General features: G+C 32.3%; 1 protein-coding gene across 1 annotated transcript in view; it reads right to left on the bottom strand.

Moving 5' to 3' along the window:
- Positions 1-1,610: 1,610 nt before the first annotated feature.
- Positions 1,611-19,414, bottom strand: part of MEMO1 (mediator of cell motility 1) — a 130,387-nt gene continuing 112,583 nt past the window's right edge. The window contains exons 8-10 of the mRNA XM_079940721.1: positions 14,598-14,674; positions 4,660-4,764; positions 1,611-3,310 (exon numbers count right to left, since the gene is read on the bottom strand). Coding sequence (XP_079796847.1) covers positions 3,179-3,310; positions 4,660-4,764; positions 14,598-14,674 — 314 coding nt within the window. The 3' untranslated portion in view covers positions 1,611-3,178. The remainder of the gene's footprint in view (positions 3,311-4,659; positions 4,765-14,597; positions 14,675-19,414) is intronic.

Here is a 19,414-nt window from a genome sequence, read left to right as displayed (position 1 = left end):
ATAATGAACTATTTGCTACCAAAGAAAAATTTGAGATCTGCAATAATAACCATTAACTAACTCAGGACACTTACTATCTCCATTGGAATATCTAAACACTGGAATCTGAATAATCCTTTATCCCTACTCTGTATAAAAGATTTGTTGCCCACCCAAGACAGAGAGCATTTACTTACCTGCTCACTGAGCTAATCTTTAACATACATTTCTCAAGGACTCATTACCCGAATAATGAAGAATCCATGAATATACTGCTCTGTGCAATCTAAGGTTTAAAAAAAAGTTGCTGCTAATAACTCAAAAGTATATCAAAAAAAAGAAACTGTATAGAACTACATAAAATTTCCTTTACATTTTATATTTCAAATAAAAATACTTTTAAAGGCACTTAAAGCAGGAAAGCTTAAGTTCAACAATTTAGGTACTATTAACTGCATTAAGTAATGCAAATTAATTTCCCTTTTGTATTAAAAAAAGGACTTTCGTTTTCATGTATGTAGAGTTGAAATCAAAAGATAATACTTCTAATCCAATTCAACCATGTAGTTTTTTAAACATAAATGACATTAGAATCTCTAAAGAGCAAAATCACAAGATCAAAGTACTTTGAAACCGGAAAGTGCTTAAAAGATCACCTCTACATTTTACAGTTAAAGTTTTGATACAACATGAAATATTTATGGTGAGACAAATAATTAGTGGCAGAGGCAGATCCAGAACCCAACACTTAACTATCAGTTTGGAACTCTTTCTACTTTATGACTAAGAAAGATAGCTCATATTCCAGGATAAAGTAAAGTGATGTTGAAGTACTTTGGAGATTTAAATGTACAGTAAACATACTCAGAGGGCTATAGCCCACTCAACCTACCAACCCTCTTGTGTTTTTTATTAATCAATTAACTATAAAATTACAGAAGGGAAAAAAATAATTCATTATAAAGCCACTCTTAATAGAATGATCAAAAGAACAACCAATTATTTGCTTAACAAATTGTCAACGATTAGAAAAAATAATAGCGGAAAAGCGGCAGTATGATGAGTACTCATAAACTGCTAATTTGGTACAATCTTTCTGAAGGATAACTTGGTCATATTTTAAAGAGCTTAAAAAGTTCTCACCATCTAAACCAATTATCCCATTCCCATGAATATATCCTAAAGAACTAGTCTAATATAGAATTCAAATTTCACATACAAAGATGTCCATCCCACTATTATTTATAATTGTCAAACATTAGAAACAATCTAATATCCAAAGAGAGAACTGGTTAAATCATGTTGTATTCATACAATAGAATATTAGGCAGCCATTTCTAAAAATCACATTTTCAAAGACATGGGGAAGTACTTATGATGGTCAGTTATAAAAAGTAGGATATACAACTATATGATCAGCATAATCTCAATTTTGTTATTACGCACACACACAAACACATATACACACTCATACATATAAATAGCATAGACAAAGACCGAAAGGAAATACAAAAAATATTAACAGTGTATATCTCTGAATAGTGAGATTGCAGGTAATTTTTTTTCTCTTCTTTATAGCTATCAGCATTTTCTAAATTTTCTGTAATAATCATGTAATTAGTTTTATACCCAGAAAACATTAAAAATGTACTCTGTAGTCAATTTTGAAATTTTTATAGTCTATATAATAAATAAGGAATAAATATTTACAGTACTCAAAAGTATATCTGAATGATGGGAAATAAATCACTAATATGTAAGAATATAATTTCCACATATGGATTGGTGGGTAATTTTGAATCCAAAAGATTACAGTATTTTATCTCAGTTGTTGAGTATAGAAAGTTGGTATTTAGTAAGAAATGCAAATCTTTAAGTAAAATTGGTGCAAGGCATCTAAAAATTGTGCTATTCTGGCATAACACTGAAGATATAAATGCTCTCCAATGTAATAATACCCACTGTTATATTAAAATAGGTATAATCTAGTACATACATGATGGCCAATATTAACTAATTGAATTAACTTTTTTTTTTTTTTGCCAAAGTGACTACGATTGGTCTATGCTAAAGGAAGAAATACAACACCATACCATTATTTTAGTTGGAAGAGCCGCACCAAAAATCATGACAAAAAAAATTGTAGAACTGTAAGAAAATCCAGTGGTTTTTTGTTACTGTTAATGACTTCCTGCTAAAAATTCAAGTAAGAGAGTCAAATTGCTTGAAGCACTAAAAAAGCATAGCAGCAGTGTATGGTCTGCAATGATTTGAAAACCACTAAGAACATTCTTCAGTATTTCCTCATTTGCAGACTATCAAGCACTGCCTATCAAGCACTATCTCTGAATTACAGGACTACACCTATGTTCTTTACCAATCTTGAATTTATATTGTGTTATAATACAGTAATGACACAAACTGATGTCACACATAAAAAGGCAAACTGTATGTAATTTTAAAAGCTAACTTTAAAATATGATTCTAATATCTGTGATAAAAAAATCACATAAATATGTAAAATATAAAAATACATCCTAACATATTTTTACATAAGAGCTAAAGTTTACCACTTTTAACATAAAAATTCTGAAATGGAATTAATAAAAAACAATTTTCATATGTACCACAGAGCAATAAGTTTAAATCAGACTATTTTGAGTTGTGTAGCCCTTTATTAGCAACTAAAATAGAAGGTATCTGTTGTACAACACGGGTAGTAATTGACTATAACTGGAGATTTTTATATTCTAATACAGATCATTTATAAATGCAATTTCTTTATTAAAAAGCTTCCACCCTTTTTGTTTGTTTGTGTACAATTTGCAAAACTATTCTGAAAGCGGAGTATATGTGCACAAGTCTGCAAAGAGTGCAAATTTAGGATATGGTAAATGCTTTACAAGTTAACTTTCAAAAAACTGACTGCCACAACTGTGCCTTTACATTGCCTTTTTTTTTTTTTGATCAAAATATTTTGATGCCAGCCTTCCTTCCACTGCTCTAAACTATAAAGCATTTTTTTAATGAGTTGAAATTAAGGAAGGACTACACCTACTAGAAAAGAAGAGAAGAAAGTTCCATTAGTTTGAGGTTTCAGAATCCCCCCAAACCAGGACCAGTATCTTGGTAAGGGTTAGGCTGGGACCCTGGACAGAGTATGAGTATGTGCAGGTGGCATCCCTGAGGATTCAGAGCTTCAGTGAACCGTGAGTGCTCCAGCTGCATAACTCACTGAACTGTCTTGCCAGTTTCGACACTGGCTTGACTGGGCATAATTCAAAAAGGAAAAGCTCATATTCATTCCATTCTTCTGCAGCTCTGTGATAGCCTAGAAAAAGAAAAATTTGGTTATGACAGACATCACACAAAAAAGTGAGCAATCTTTGAATGTGCTGGTAGCTTAACTTTGAAGCCTAGATCTCTCTCTCACTCTTAGTTTCTTGAATTTCTCGTCACCCCATATTAAATAGGAAAAAGAAAGAACTCCTTATTTCATTCTCTCAAAGAACTTCTCCTAATCTAGCTTCTTGATAAATATCAGTCATCTTCCACTCTACCTCTCCCTGTATTTAATAAGGCACTTTAAAAAATAAATAAATAAAAAATTTTAAAAATCATAGTATCTTTCTTTCTATTCTCTAAACCAAACCTTGGCCACTTTCGTCTTGAAATGTTGGAGTCTTTTCTTTGTCTGAAATTTTAAATGTATATAAATTGAGTACCAGATCTAAGAGGTATACCAGGGTTTTTACTTTAATTGTGAATTGGCTCATCATTTATTTTACTAAAGTTTTATTTGACCCAATTCAAACTTTGGTAAATTAGTATAGCTTATTCTAGTTTAAATTTTATAAATCAATTTAAGCCCTTAACAGGCTTTTCTCCCAATCAATCAACACTGCTTAAGAGAAGACCTTTCCTAAAAATCCACAATGTACTATTTTTCAAATCACAGTAATACTAGACCTTTAGGTTCCTACCCTAGACTATTCTAGACTACATTACCAACTCCAGTATTTCTCTGCCTCTCCAAACAATGAGCCCATTATTACTTCCTCTAACCATTCCTGAGTGTACACTGTCTTCTTTTTGAGTCTCTCATTTTCTTTCAATTTCAGTTTTATTAGGAAAAAAATTAATGTTATTATTCTCTTTAGAAAATCCAGCTAACCAAAACTTCTGCCTCTTTACCAGTCTTTAAATGAAATATTGTTTTTGTTATAAGTAGAAAAACATATACATGTCATCTGCCTTGCTTTATTAAATTATGAATATCTAAAACTCAAGAGCAGAATCTTCCATTTATTTTTTATAAAGTCAAGAACACTAAATAAAACCAAAAAATTAGTAAGACCATATTTCTTGAGACGTTACTTTGGTTTATATTTGTAAAGAGCATATTGGAATTGGCTCAGAGTCAAGAGAAAAAAATGGGTTTCTCTTCTAAATAACTTTCTGTATTTAAAAGAAAGTATTGACCTGTCATACAGTGATGTACAATTTTATTTAAGTAACCAAAACAATGGAAATTTAAATTATCTTAAAGGAACTAGAAAGAAAATTGACTATATATCTAAAATCAAAGCTAATAAGGTATGACAGATGATAACAATTAAGACATTTTGAAACATAATAGGATCAAATTTTAAAAAATCAAGGCTTCCTAAGGATACTCACATTTAATAACACCCCAATGGGATGTCTTCCACATATAGTATTATGGTATTTCTTCAAGTAATTGCTAAAAGATACAGGGTCTAATTGTTCTATAATACTCATACCCTAAAAAAAAAGAAGAAGAGAAAAAAAAGAATGAAAGAAAAAGAAAATAAGACAATTTATTATTTCCTAATTATATTTTAAAACTGTTACTTAGAGCTAACAATCATAATTTTTCAATTAAGGAGAAGTAAAGAAAATACATTAAACATTAAACTCTGTGAAATATCAAATTCATTCATCCAAGATAATCTCATTATAGTCAACTCTCAGTAATATACATACTTTATTAAGTATGTATATTAAACATACTGAAACATTTAATCTCCAGTTTTCTCTGACCTCCTGGTATGTTTCTACACCACCTTCCCCAGTTGTCACTCAGCTCACAAATCCTCAAACATTTCATGATTTTATGTTTTTCATATATAATATTTACACAAGTAAACATGTTGTGAAAATTTTCACACAAAATCTAAAATTAAATTTGATATATGGCTGTTTTTCCAATGTCCATTATACTTCTCATACCACTGGTATAAATAATCAAGAGCTGATTATAATTTATCTTTTTCCATAACATATACTTAAACATCAACAGTGTGTAAGGCATTTTGAATTATCAGTATTTAGGTATGTGATAAAAAGAGTCCACGAACTAAGAAAATAGTTAATGTATTTTAATCAATTTAAAGCTCATAAAAGACTGATAAAAGCTTAAGCAAAATGGGTCTTTAAAAATAAGTGGAAAAAATAAAAGTTCTTTATCTCTTAAACTAGAATGCTTTGCTTTCAAGATTTTAATTGAGAATCAAAATTTTTAGACTACTATTGAAACAATAACTATCATTTGGACACTTGTTTATACTTAATTCTGTATTCTGCAAATGCATTCAAAATAATGTGCTCAAAATACATCAATACAGAGCAACTTTAACTCATCTGAATCAAGCAAATAAATCAATGATTCTAACTCATCCATTTACCAACTACCTTACCTTGTTTTCTTATTCAGGTGAAATACTTTACATTTGTGTTTAATAAACTGGCTTAATATCCTCTGGGAAAAATGTAAATGGTGGTTTAACTCAGGAATTAACTGATACATTTTTGTGTTTTTTTAATTATATTTCAACATGTTTTAACAAGCACAGTGTAAAATCACCTAGAGTAATCAGATGAACACTCAACTGAAAAATGATAGCCATCAGTAGGTAGCACAGTACAAATATTGCAATGGCGGTATGTAAATCAAATTTTAATTTTATAAAGAATCTTTCTTCAGAATATCCAAGTCTTTCATAAACATTATCATATTTTTCTACAAATATATCTGAAAGATAAGCGTATGTGTGTATAGTCAACTTTCAATTGCTTGCACATCAATTAGCCACTCTCAGATTTATCCACAACCAGTGTTTAAGGCTAAGTTGGTTTTTCCCCTGTCAACTAGGAGGCTTACAGGTCACCATTCTCCACTGACATTTGGTGCAAACCGAGTGAAATATGAACTAATTTAAAAGTTAAACCTAAGATAAACAATTAGTATTATAATTCTGGTACGTAGAAAATCACTCATATTTCTAAACCAAGTAGTAATGCAGAGATGGGGTTACAAATCTCTTCCATAAATATGCATAATCAAGGTAGAACTCCCTAAAGATGAAGAAACTAAGGCATAAAAAAGGTTAAAAGCTTGTCTCAAATTTCTAATCCTAGGCTATTGGATTTCTAATCCTAGGCTTCTCATTGACTTACTCTGCTTCATATAGAATAACAAGAGACATACCAACAATTCTTTAATACTCTCACATAGGTACAATTGGTATACATATTATAAAAGAACTTTCAATGCTCCTGGGTGAAGTCTAGGACAGCTTACCTTAAATAGAATTCCACTTGTTAATAAATCATGTAACACTGAAGTTCAAATGTATATTTTAATACTAAAATCTCAAAGCACATTGTGAACAAACATCACATTTATATATATTAACATGAGTAATTCAAAGAGAAGAAAACTAATGATCACATTTGTAGAAGAGAAAGAATTAAAAGTAACTGGCCAAGAAATTTCACACAGAAAATATAGAATTATAAATGTAGAGAAGTGTAAATAAATAAAGTGTTAAAAATGAAGATATAATGGTTAAATTACAACACAGAAAGTAAAAAATTCAGGTGATGGAAGTTAAGGTATTACATTTAAAATTTTAATTTCCTGAAGTGTGCTATGTACCTACCAGGGCAAGAATCAATTCCATTATACTCAATTCTCTGACAAATATGACAGTTAAGAGGTATGCCTTTTTGGGACTTCCCTGGTGGTGCAGTGGTTAAGAATCCGCCTGCTAATGCAGGGGACACAGGTTCGAGCCCTGGTCTGGGCAGATCCCACATGCCGCGGAGCAACTAAGCCCGTGTGCCACAACTACTGAGCCTGCACTCTAGAGCCCGCGAGACACAACTACTGAGCCCACGTGCCACAACTACTGAAGCCCACGCACCTAAAGCCCGTGCTCCTCAACAAGAGAAACCACTGCAATGAGAAGCCCGCGCACCACAACAAAGACCCAATGCAGCCAAAAGTAAAAAAAAAAAATTTATATAAAAAAAAAGAGATGCCTTTTTATAAAGGAGGGATAGAGAGAAAAATTAAGGCACTTCTCATGAGTGAACCTCTCCAAGTGGAAAATTCATGACGTTTGCAAACAACAGCAAAAATGATTAGTAAAACTGCAAACTGGGACACCCATTAACTAACACAGAACACTGACAAATAAGCGCTTTTGTATATATTTATGTTTTGATGCAAACAATTTTGAAATTACTATTACCAAAATTCCAAGAAGATAAAAATGCTAGTTTGATACTACTGCACAAATTCCAAAAAGATGAAAAACAAAAATGCTTCCCAAATACGCCTAAAGAACTTTTTGATTTCTTAACATACTGGAAGATATGATCAGCAAATCTAAAGTCCAGGTGATAGAAAGCTTGCCTAGGGCCTGGTATATTGAGAGTTTGTTCATATGAACTTAATCTAATATGAAGCAGTGAAGTGGGTCACTACCCATTCAGCTCTAAGATACAAACAGACATTATAAACACCAAGAGCCTATCCATCATAGTACGGGTTTCTGAGGAATTTTAACAGTTTCAGCAAGAAATTCTCAGACTGAAAGCTAACTCCCTACCTTGAGGGGAAGAAGGGCGGAGGGAATCTGTCATTGTGCTGACTCTCTCCAAGTGAGTGAAAGCTTGTATTGTCAAATCCTAAATGGTAATCCCAAACCTAATAGGCAGTTTTAACTGCCTATTGAACAGAGCTGCAAATTCAAGACTCGACAACAAAGGTCTTCCCTTTTTAAAAGTTTATCTATATATAACAAATTATTTAATTTAAATTTTATTTAATTTTAAATACTATCACCTAGATGTAATCTAAAGTAACACACACAAAAGAGTAGCAAAACATTTTTAGAAGTCTTTGAGAAATAAGAACTAGAATCATGTCTATCAATTATTAACAGATAATTAAAACCATATTATCAAATCATTAGGACTGTGGCCTTATTTTTTTAAAATAAGGATACACATTTATGTTGAAGAGATGGGTACACATTTAGGAAGATGAGGTAGGAAAAGGAAATATTCTAGTTTCTTTAAGAGGTATCAAGATAAAATCTTCATTAGAAAGAAATTTTATGGAAAAAAGAAATCACCCTAAATATAGCAGTGCTAAGAACCAGTGTACTAATAAATAGCTACCTTAAAGATGATGCTGTAAAACCGACTAAAGACTACTAAAGAAACTAAACTACTGGCCTAAGTTCAAGAGAAAGAAGTACGAGTGGACAAACATGAACAATTTCACTTTCAGAAGCGTAAAAGGAAAAGAAGTTGAAGTTCAAAGTAAACAAAGTGACTACTAGTAAATTTGGAAGGAAAAGAAGTTACAAAGCTGACTACAATGACATTTTCAGATTCTCTCTGCCAAATCATAAATAGTATGCCAATAGCCATAAGGAAACACTGGTCTATATCAAAAGTAGTACGGAAAAAATAACCTGTGGTCATGTAATATATATAAAATATGTATAAATGTGGCTAATGTTTCCAGTATGTGATCTAAAAGGTTCACAAAAATCAACATCTTAAAATATGTTCTGCTTTGGTCACTATAATTACTGAAATTGCAAAGTACTAATTTCCAAAAAACATGGTCAGTAGTCAGTAATATTCTAAGACTTTCAGAATCTATATCTCTTATAACTAGTTATTTTCTCCCAAATACAACATTTGGAAGATTGTTTGTTTTCCAATTCATTCTTCCTTCCTTATGCGTTTTCTTCACATAATTAACTTCCAAGATATTCAAATGCTGGACATAAAATTTTTGCCAAAAAAAAAAAAAAAAGAATTAGCAGTTTTTCTTTTGGAAACTAAAAACTTTCAATTATTTTCTAGCATTTTAATAACTATATTTAATAAGACTTTTCTGATAACAAAAAAGGGACCAAAACTTAATTAACATAATAATATTTAAAAATTAAATCTAAAATTTTATACTTAAAAATAATCTTTTCACTCTATCAAACTTTCCAAACGTATAATTACAATTCAGAATTGCTAACATTTTTGCAATACTTGTACAGAGAAGCATCCTACTATATTTTGCTCTGAAAAGATTGTATATAGCAACTAAGATATTAATTCTGAAATGAAAGAAATTATTTACAACATAAAATGACACTTGTGAAAAGCAATATACAGTGGGATATTCACCATTTGGTTATATAAACCAATTAAGAAAACACATTGTATAAGAGTCTGCCTAATAGTGAGTGTACATATACTCATACATGTATAAAACCATATATACATGAGTATATGTACAGACCTAACCATGCTTATTATTTTAATCCATTTATTCTAACTCCCAGAATGGACTTATAACTTGAATTAATAGCATGCTAATAAAAGAACAGACCATTTTAGACCCCTTTAAAAATTCTATATATTATAAAAAAATTCTATATATAAATAGAAATGTTTCAATAAACGGACCACAAAAATCAAGTTCAAGTCAAATGTTACATCAAATACTAAATTCAAGCATATTAATATAAAGCAAATACTCAATAATTCACTGATTTACAAATTTGCAAAATTAAATGTTGCCTGATTAAAGTTTACAAATGATTTAAAGAGCTGAGTAGAAAACAAAGGGAAAGAAGATGAATAGGAAATTTTCTTCTACTTCAACAGATCAGGGGCCATAATAGGCTAGCTCAAACTCACCTACGAAGCTATTCTGGAATAAAGTTGTTGGGACTCTCTCCATATTACTGAAAGTGGATATCCAGGGGTGGGTATGGGCAGGTCTATTTTGAAAAAGTTCCACAAGTGATTTCAGTTGTAAAGATGGGGTTAAGGATTACTATAGTAGACAACCTTATCTCTGCCCTGGCTTTGATTACCATCTACATGTTGAGAATGCCCAAACTTACTCCAGACCTCTTCTCTGAGCTCCAAACCAATATAGTCAATCCATTAGCAAAGCCCTGTTGAATACAAGAACTCAAATCTATGAACTTCTTTCTATCTCCACTACTACCACCCCAGTCCAAATTACTATCTTCTCTCCCCTAAACTCCTGCCAATGCCCACTGTTACTATCCCTGACCCTCTTGTAGAATCTATTCTCTACACAACCGCCAGACCGACTTTTAAAATAATTATTTCATTACTACATCATTTCACTTCCCACTGTATTCACATAAATTTCTTACCCTGGACTATAAAGCCCTACATTATCTGATCCCTGCCCACCTCTCTTACCAGAGCTGTGTCACTCTAACCCCTATCTACTATATTCCTACAACCCTGACCTTTTTCCCATTCTTCTAACACACTAGCCTCTTTCCCATCATAAAGTTTTTGCAATGGCAGTTCTGTCTAGAATGCTCTTCCCTCTAATCTTCACTTGGTTTGCTCCTTCTTATTTATATCTCAATTTAATATTCCTTCTCAGGAAGTCCTTCTCCAATCATTCAATCTAAAGCAGCCTAGAATTATATACTGTTTAAAAACCCTTTTAATATTTTCTGCATAGCACACATCACTATTAGAAACTAACTTATATACAATATCCTTAACTTAAAAAAAAAAAAAATGTATCTCCTCCCGTTAGAATAAAATGTCCGTGAGAGCAAGTTGGCTTGTTTACTGCCATATCTCCACCAGTGCCTAGAACTGTAAATGCACTCAAAAATAACTGGTGAGGGCTTCCCTGGTGGCACAGTGGTTGAGAGTCCGCCTGCCGATGCAGGGGACACGGGTTCGTGCCCCGGTCTGGGAAGATCCCACGTGCCGCGGAGCAGCTGGGCCCGTGAGCCATGGCCGCTGAGCCTGCGCGTCCGGAGCCTGCGCTCTGCAACGGGAGAGGCCACAACAGTAAGAGGCCCGCGTACCGCAAAAAAAAAAAAAAAAAAACTGGTGAAAAGAAAATCCAAATGCCTACTTGGTTGACATCTCCACTTGGATGCCTTAAAAGCAATAGCAAATATAACATATCCTAATACAATTTATGATCACCCTACCTCGTAAAAAATCTAGTCCTATCTTCTTGTGCTTCCGACTTAAGAGAACAGAACCAAGACTTAACCAGCAGCATAAGCCAGATATTTAGGAAACATCCTTTTTTACTTTTTTAATTTTTATAAATTGTTAAAGGTTACATTCCATTTACAATTATTACAAAATACTGGCTTTACTCCCCATGTTGTATGATACATCCTTGTAGCCTGTCTTACACTCAATAGTTTGTACCTCCCACTCCCTCAACTCCATGTTGCCCCTTCCCCCCTCCCCACTGGTAACCACTAGTTTGTTCTCTAAATCTGTGAGTCTGCTTCTTTTTTGTTATATTCACTAGTTTGTTGTAGTTTTTAGAAGGAATTATCCTTGATACTTCCTTCCCCTCCAAGTTCAATTGATCTCCGAGTTCTATCATCAATTTGTCTCTAAAATATACTGGATACATCCACTCTGTCCCTCTCTTCCACCATCACCAACCCATCCACTGTCTAAATTACCATGTCTCACTTGGATTATCAAACTAGTCTACTCATTTCTCCTCTGGCATCCCTCCAACCCATTTGCTGCACTGCAACTATACGATCTATTCACATACAATCTGATTTTATCACTTTCTTATTAGATATCCTTTAAACAGCCTGTTCTAGATTCTCTAGCCTAATTTCTCACTACTCTCCCATCCACTCATCCATTAATTTAACAAATACATACACTGAGTACCACAAACAGGCTGATACAAAATGGACAAAGATCCTGATCTCACGAAGCTTATAATCTAATAGGGCAAGTTTTCATCAACAAATCAACAAATAATAAGTCACACAGTAATAAGTACTAAGAAGAAAAATAAAGCAGAGTAAGGTCACAGAATAACTGTTCAACACAGGGGCATAATGGAAAATTGTGGGCACATTTCTGGGTTGTGCCAATAACTAGAAGATACTGTCAGGGGATTTGGTAGATGGAATCCAGGGATGCTGACTGTCCTGCAATACAGGACAGTCCCACACAGAAAGAACTGTTCTCATCCTATAACACTTTCACATGTCCATGTATGCGAAAAACCTGCTTATAATTATCTACACTCTAACGCCATTTTACATACAAACACAAAGAAGTTTTGCATGATTTTAATATACAATAGATTTCCCAGGAACAAACTATCATATAAAGTGAGGGAAGACTGTACTTTGTTTAGTTTACAGTTTTGCTAAGAAATGTTCACCATTTTGGAAAATCAAGTCACCCACCAACGTAACTTGGTAAACGTAAGACAAATATAAACAACTGTTTGTATGTGGCTGTTATATTAAAGATACTATGTGTAAGCATCTAACTACTTCATTGTCTCTTTTAGTACAGTTGGTGCCTGAGCATTTACATTATTAAATATATATTAATATATTATAAATTACTTTCCTTTTATTTCTTTCTCAGAGTACACTTAGGGTATTCATTTAACTCAATTATGTATATAGGAAGATTATAGTCACCAATTCATTCATTTGAAAAGTATTTGTTGAGCACCTACTTATGTTCCAATTGCTATTCTAAGCACTTGGATACATTAGTGAACAAAACAAATATCCTTATGTAATAAATAAGTAAAATATTCGGTTTCTTAGAAGAAAAAGTGGAACTCGGTAAGGTGGACTGGGAATGCTGAAAGGGTGGAGTGTAAGATGTCAAATTAAATACGGTGGTCAGGGCTTCCCTGGTGGCGTAGTGGTTGAGAGTCCGCCTGACGATTCAGGGGACACGGGTTCGTGCCCCGGTCTGGGAAGATCCCACATGCCGCGGAGCGGCTGGGCCCGTGAGCCATGGCCGCTGAGCCTGCGCATCCGGAGCCTGTGCTCCGCAACAGGAGAGGCCACAACAGTGAGAGGCCCGCGTACAGCAAAAAAAAAAAATACGGTGGTCAGTAGGCCTCATTGGGAAGGTGAAAATGGAGCAAAGCCATAAAGTAAGTGAGACAGTCCAGTGCAAAGAGGGCAAAAGCCCTAAGCTAGGCACACATATGGCATTATCAAGAAATAGTAAGGAGACCAGTGTTTCCACACTGCCTCATAAATATCTTATATCTCTATATTGTAACAGCTTCTTTCTAAATCTGTTCAATGATTAGACTGTAAGATCCATTAAGTGGGAGATCATGTTTTCTCTTCTTAGTATCTTCAATACTTCACATAGTACCAGACACACAGTGGATACACATTAACCATTTGCTATATGAAGAAAATAAATGATATAGAACCAGAAAGTTTTCTGAGGCAACTAAGAACTAAACCTCAGAAAAGTAAGATTAGAATAATAGCCAGAAAAGAATTAACTGACTGAAATGGCAACATAATAAAGCCAAAAAAAAAAAAAAAAGTCAGTGAATTAAAATCCAAACAAAATTCCAAAGGTAAAAGCATTAGGCCATAATTGGATTTAAAGTAACAGAATAAATTTAAATATGATAAAATCTCCTAAGTAACTATTTTGTATGATAAAATCTCCTAAGTAACTGCATTCATTCCATTTGACTTTTAATAAAATAATACTACTCAATATAATCTACTTATAGTTTCAGATCCAGATTCCTTAGTAAAATGTTTTATCTACTTTAGACTAAATATTTTTATACTAAAACATACATAAAGCTTTTCACACACTGATAAAGTTGACTTTAACAGATTACAGACTTAAAGGCTGGTGGAGTTTAAAGACAATTTAGAGACCAAGCCTCTCCAAGTCTCTCATCTTAGAGATGACAAATTGAAGACTAGAAAATTGAAACGATCTATTGAAGGTCAGAGAGAATTAGTGATATATCTGCTAGATTCAACTCCTGGACTAGTTAAGAATACAATAATGCTTTAAAATTCTAATTTAAAACAAATTAAAATTCTATTTAAGAAAAACCCAAATGGCCAAAAAATATAACTAAATAATAAAATAAACTTAGAATTTGCTATGGTTGTTTCTGCTTAACAGTAAGTAATGGAATTAGTATCCCATTGTCCCTAAAACTAAGACATTCCCCAAATAGTATCTAAAAATCTGTATCTAATTATTCAAGGTGTAATTAATCAAATAAAATTAAGATGAAGGAAATTTCTACTAATAGAACAGGGATTATTTTTATAATCAATATCACATGACTACAAAATATATATTGCACATTTAGTTAAAGATAGGGAAAGAATTATTAGCCCATTGTATATTTTAACATATTAAGTCTTGAATCACTAATCTGAAATTAAAGAAAAAATCTTAGAGCAGTAAAACCCCACACCTGAAGGACTTACCATTTTATCTAGATGTTCAATGGATCTATAAATCTCCCCCTGGGATTCATCATAGTAACTGTAACGGAACCTTTGACCTTGAAACAAATATCATGTACAAAATAAAATAGGGAAAAATTAGAAGCTAAAAAGAAAGCAAGCGCTTACCAAATAATTTCAGTTCTCATGGAAGGCAAAGCACAGCTTAAGCCTCTGAGAGAATCATTCCCAAGAGCCCTTGTACATAAAAATAAAAGGCATATTTGGGAAGGTAATAAAGAAATGATATATCACCAGTGTTTCATGATGTTAAAAACTATTTCAAACTGTAAAACCTTAAAGTCACGAGCAATACAAAAGACTATGGAAACAAACAGTTTAAAAGTTAGAAGCATTGTTAAACATATTATATCGGTCTATAATGGAAAGTAAACGCCAAGAATATGATTCAAGAAAATTTGGCTTAAGGAAACTATCTCAATTTAACAAATCAATGAAAGCTTAGCTTTTGTTGTACAAATGCAAAGATTTAATCTCTACTACAGAAAAGAAAGAAAAAAAGTAGGTCAGAGATATATGTGGCTTGTATAATTTTTATGACCTAGATTTTAAAAATTTATCTCATTTTTGCAAAATTTTCTACTTGGAAAAGGATCAATACAAGTGCCTTTAAGTAGGATACACAGAAGTATAAATATAACAAATAGTCCTACTCTGACAATAAAATCTCAACAAAGGTACAAGCACAGGACATTCAATGTTTAGCTATTCTCCAAAGAACAGAGAGGGTAAAATGGAAGAAGTTTAAAAAGAAGGTAGAAAACAAAAGGCTCAGGAAATAAAATTTGCTTCCTACTATAGTCAAAGAAAAGCCAAAAGTTAAACATATTCATAATTAATTACATATTATTATTCAACTGATTATGTTGTATTTCAGATATATCTAAACCTATTTTTCAGCAATGCCTTTATTTCCAAGAACTCATTACTTTTATATTCTTTATTTTTAAAGATTCACCAAAACGCAATTTTGAAGGTATCAGAGTACACTAATCATACACACACATACTATGCATCTTGTGCTTCAATTTTACAGCGAAGTTCACATATCCAATTATTATCCTCCCATCTGAGGAGGCGGGTTTCTTTGGCTGGATAATTATGATTTTTAAGTTTTCTGTTTATCTCACTAAAAAAATCACCTTATAAATAATGAGACATGTAAAATTATAACACCCTTTTGATGTCCTTTTTTAGAGAAACTACACATCACAGTTCTTAACATTTCATTAACTTGTTGATGCTAATCATCTCCGATAGTCACCTTTCTACAATATACCATATTTCCTTAACTTTCACATATTAACTTTTCACATACATTAACATGCACAGCTACTCAATGTGGCAGTTCTTATTTCCCTGCACCCCCTGCCCAGCGCCACTATTAAATAAATATTTCATCTTAAAATTCATGATATCCTATAATCAAGCAATAGGGTTCTGAGACAATTACCTGCATTCTGAATATAACAACCTTTTCTGGTAAACACTGGAGATTACTGCATGTTGCTATAACTATCAGATTCATTACAGTCCTTGCACTAAAAAAATTCTTAAACAGTGACAATTCTATCACTGAGTACCCCTATATTAAATAATTCATCAGACATTTCTTACAAAATTTAGAGTTAAGTATAGCTTTGTTTTTCTTTAAAGAATATATGTACTTCCTCCTAGCTAACAACAGGAACTATATAATTCACCCTATTTTTCCTATTCGTCAGCTGGCTGCCAGAAGATTCAAAGCCAAATATAATGTCTGTCATAATAACTTAGTGATTCAATTCATTGGTACTAAATTTCTACTTCTGTTTCAAAGTTCTTTTGATGAAGCTGCCCCAAATCTTCTGTGAAATGAATAAACAATTAAAAGAATAATCTTAGACAAGAAAATTCTAACTCACTGTCACTGTAATAAGAGTAATATCCTTGGATGAAATCAAGATGAATATTCTTTGAACCCGAGCTGCTTCAGGTTTATACTAACACATTCTCTTTTTCTTGCTTCTGGTGCTGTCAGTTTTAGTTGTCAATAATCCCTGTGACTGGGACATAATTGTCTTATCTCAAGACTGCTACTCTCAGGTGCAAAGAAAAATGCATGTACTTTGTGACATTTACTATTCGAAAGTCCTTTCTATTTATTTCCAAGTTCAGAGCCGCTGTTTCAAACGCTGAAGTTGGTCAAACCTGCCTTAATCATAAGTCAGAAGTGTAACTATATTTTAAAACTCGGTCTTGTTCATATGGACCATTTTCAATGTAACTTTCACTTAAAAACTACTTCTGAAGTAAGAGAGAAGTACACAGAATGTTTAAAGTAAGTTAAAATACTAAATCAACATGTGATTTAATAAGAATGAAAATATACACAGAAAATCAATGAGCAAATGTTTAATATTTTGCTATCTACTTTTTGCTACTCTTTAGTAGCCACCTCCCATTTAGTAGCTGAAGAACTGAGTAGAAATATTTGATAAGTGTTAAAGGATTTATCAGTTAAGAAGCTAAATTTACACTACTAAGCTACTACACTGAAAAAAGTATCCTACTTATGATAGCTCAAATTGTCTTACGATCATTGTTTTTAATTATACAAACATTTCAAAATTACTTTTCAAAATTACTACATTCTGGTCAATATACTTAAAGAAAGCATCTAATTTGAAGTAAATAGTTGCCATCATCCTAGCCTAAATGTATATACACACATATGTATGAATATATGTGTGTGCACATGAGTACACACACATACAAGTTCAGTTAAATACTACTTGGAATTTGAGTTCAAAAGATTTTTTTGTTTCTAATTATTAAAAAAAAAAAGTTTGTCAAAATTTTATTTAACAAGAAATAAAAAAAGACAATCCTAGTGCAACACACTGATCATAAATGCAATTTTAAGTATTTATTGTTCATTTAAAATATATTATGATTTCATGTACCTCATGAGTTTTGTTTTACAATATTTCTAACGTTCAGTTAAGTTTATGCATCTAAACTGAACAAATATAGTTGCCTATGTGCCTGGAGAACTGGACTTGTGAACTTTTATATTAAGTATGAATAAAGCATATCACATAGTAAGAGAAAATTACTTACCTGAAACTTATCCTTTCAGAAGGTACACTGGGAAAATGGATTCTTTGAGCCCCTGTTTCAACTCCAAGTATGAGCTTTCTAGCTTTAAGAGCCATTGACACTGCCCCTAGGGGCAGCACAAGCTTTGGAACTCCCCTAGTGAGTATGTCAGTAGTTTCTTCAGGTGCCTTCCCTCAGTTCTTTTCAAATTCAAAAGATGAGAGGAAAAATAACCCAAGAAAAAAATCCTGTAAAGCAGAAACCTTACTCTTTGAGGGAAGGAGGGTAGCTCATTTGTGAATCCATTCCAGAGCACGCTTTCTGAGAAAAAGAAATACAGGTAAGTAATTTTCCCATCTCCAAAGGTGACTGGTGATTAATGAGTGGATTCACAGAGTGTGGAGAATAAGCTCCAGGGATGTCTGTTTAACACACAACAATCAACTAATGAGGACAAACATAACAATGAATGGTACAAGAACCAACACTACTTTTGAATTACCTCAAAACAAAAAGTAAAAAAAATATTAAATACCTCAACATTAAGCTATACACTAGATTGCAGAAACAAACATGAGCTTGGAAAGTTGTTCAATAAAGCCCCCAAAAGATCAGTCAGTAAGACAGACTACCAGACTTATGTCCAGTAAAAACTGTACTGTTATACATTTACTTAATCACTTTATGTTTATATGTTAAAACGTTTTCAAATATTTGAGTTAAACCTCACAACAACCTGTGAGATAGACTATTAAACCACAGTACACTAAGGATCTAAACTGGGGACACTCATAATTGACGTCACTACCAAAGAAAAAATGTACTTCACAAAGAAAATATTATCTAAGTATCTCAAATGAGGTAATCATTTTCATAAGCAAAATACTATAGTCCTTTCATTCTGAAGTCTTAGTTATAATGTAAAATTATTGGCTTTATCTCAAACTTGTAAAAGATTAAAACCCTAAATATGTGAAATCAGTATGTACCAGTATTTGAGAAGACAAATGTGAAAGCCTGAATAAGATATATTTCAGGTATTAGCTAGCTTACACTCAAACCAATTTAAATATTTAGAAAATAGTAATACCCTCAGACCCAATAGACTAACAACAGAAAGGAAGAAGAGTATGCATGAATAATCACGTGTTAATATATATTAAACTAGAATTCTGAATAAAGATATAAATTTCATAAACATTGAAGGAGAATGCCAATTTTAATAAGTGGCACATATTTATAAAAAAGAAATTACGTAAACCTAGACAAATATAAGTTTATAGATAAAAATCCAAAACTGCTGAAGTGACTGTAGTGTAAACTCTATTCATATTTTAACAAAATAATATAATTTATCGTTAACATCTACCAAATAAATTTACTGAAACTGATTTGAACTTAAAACTACCATTTAAAAAGAAAATTAAATAGAAGCATGAACCCACTTTTAAAGAATCAATTTCTGTTAGGTCCAGTTTCATTCAGAAACTTCTTAGAAGTTAACTGAAAGTTATGTTAATGAAAGTTGTCAGTAATCTAAATTTGGAAGTATAAAGTTCAGGGTGATCAGGAAAACACAAATATTAACAGTATATACGGAAAAGAGCAAAAATGAAACTCAGGAAAATAGAATAAAAATTCTACTAACTAGAAAAACTAAAATAGGCCCAGACAAAATCCTCTTACACGGAGCCATC

This window comes from Stenella coeruleoalba (genome assembly GCF_951394435.1).
Source record: "Stenella coeruleoalba genome assembly, chromosome: 13".
In the NCBI taxonomy this organism is placed as follows: domain Eukaryota; kingdom Metazoa; phylum Chordata; class Mammalia; order Artiodactyla; family Delphinidae; genus Stenella; species Stenella coeruleoalba.
Note: the sequence above shows the minus strand (reverse complement) of the source record. Positions and strands in the feature narration are given on the sequence as shown.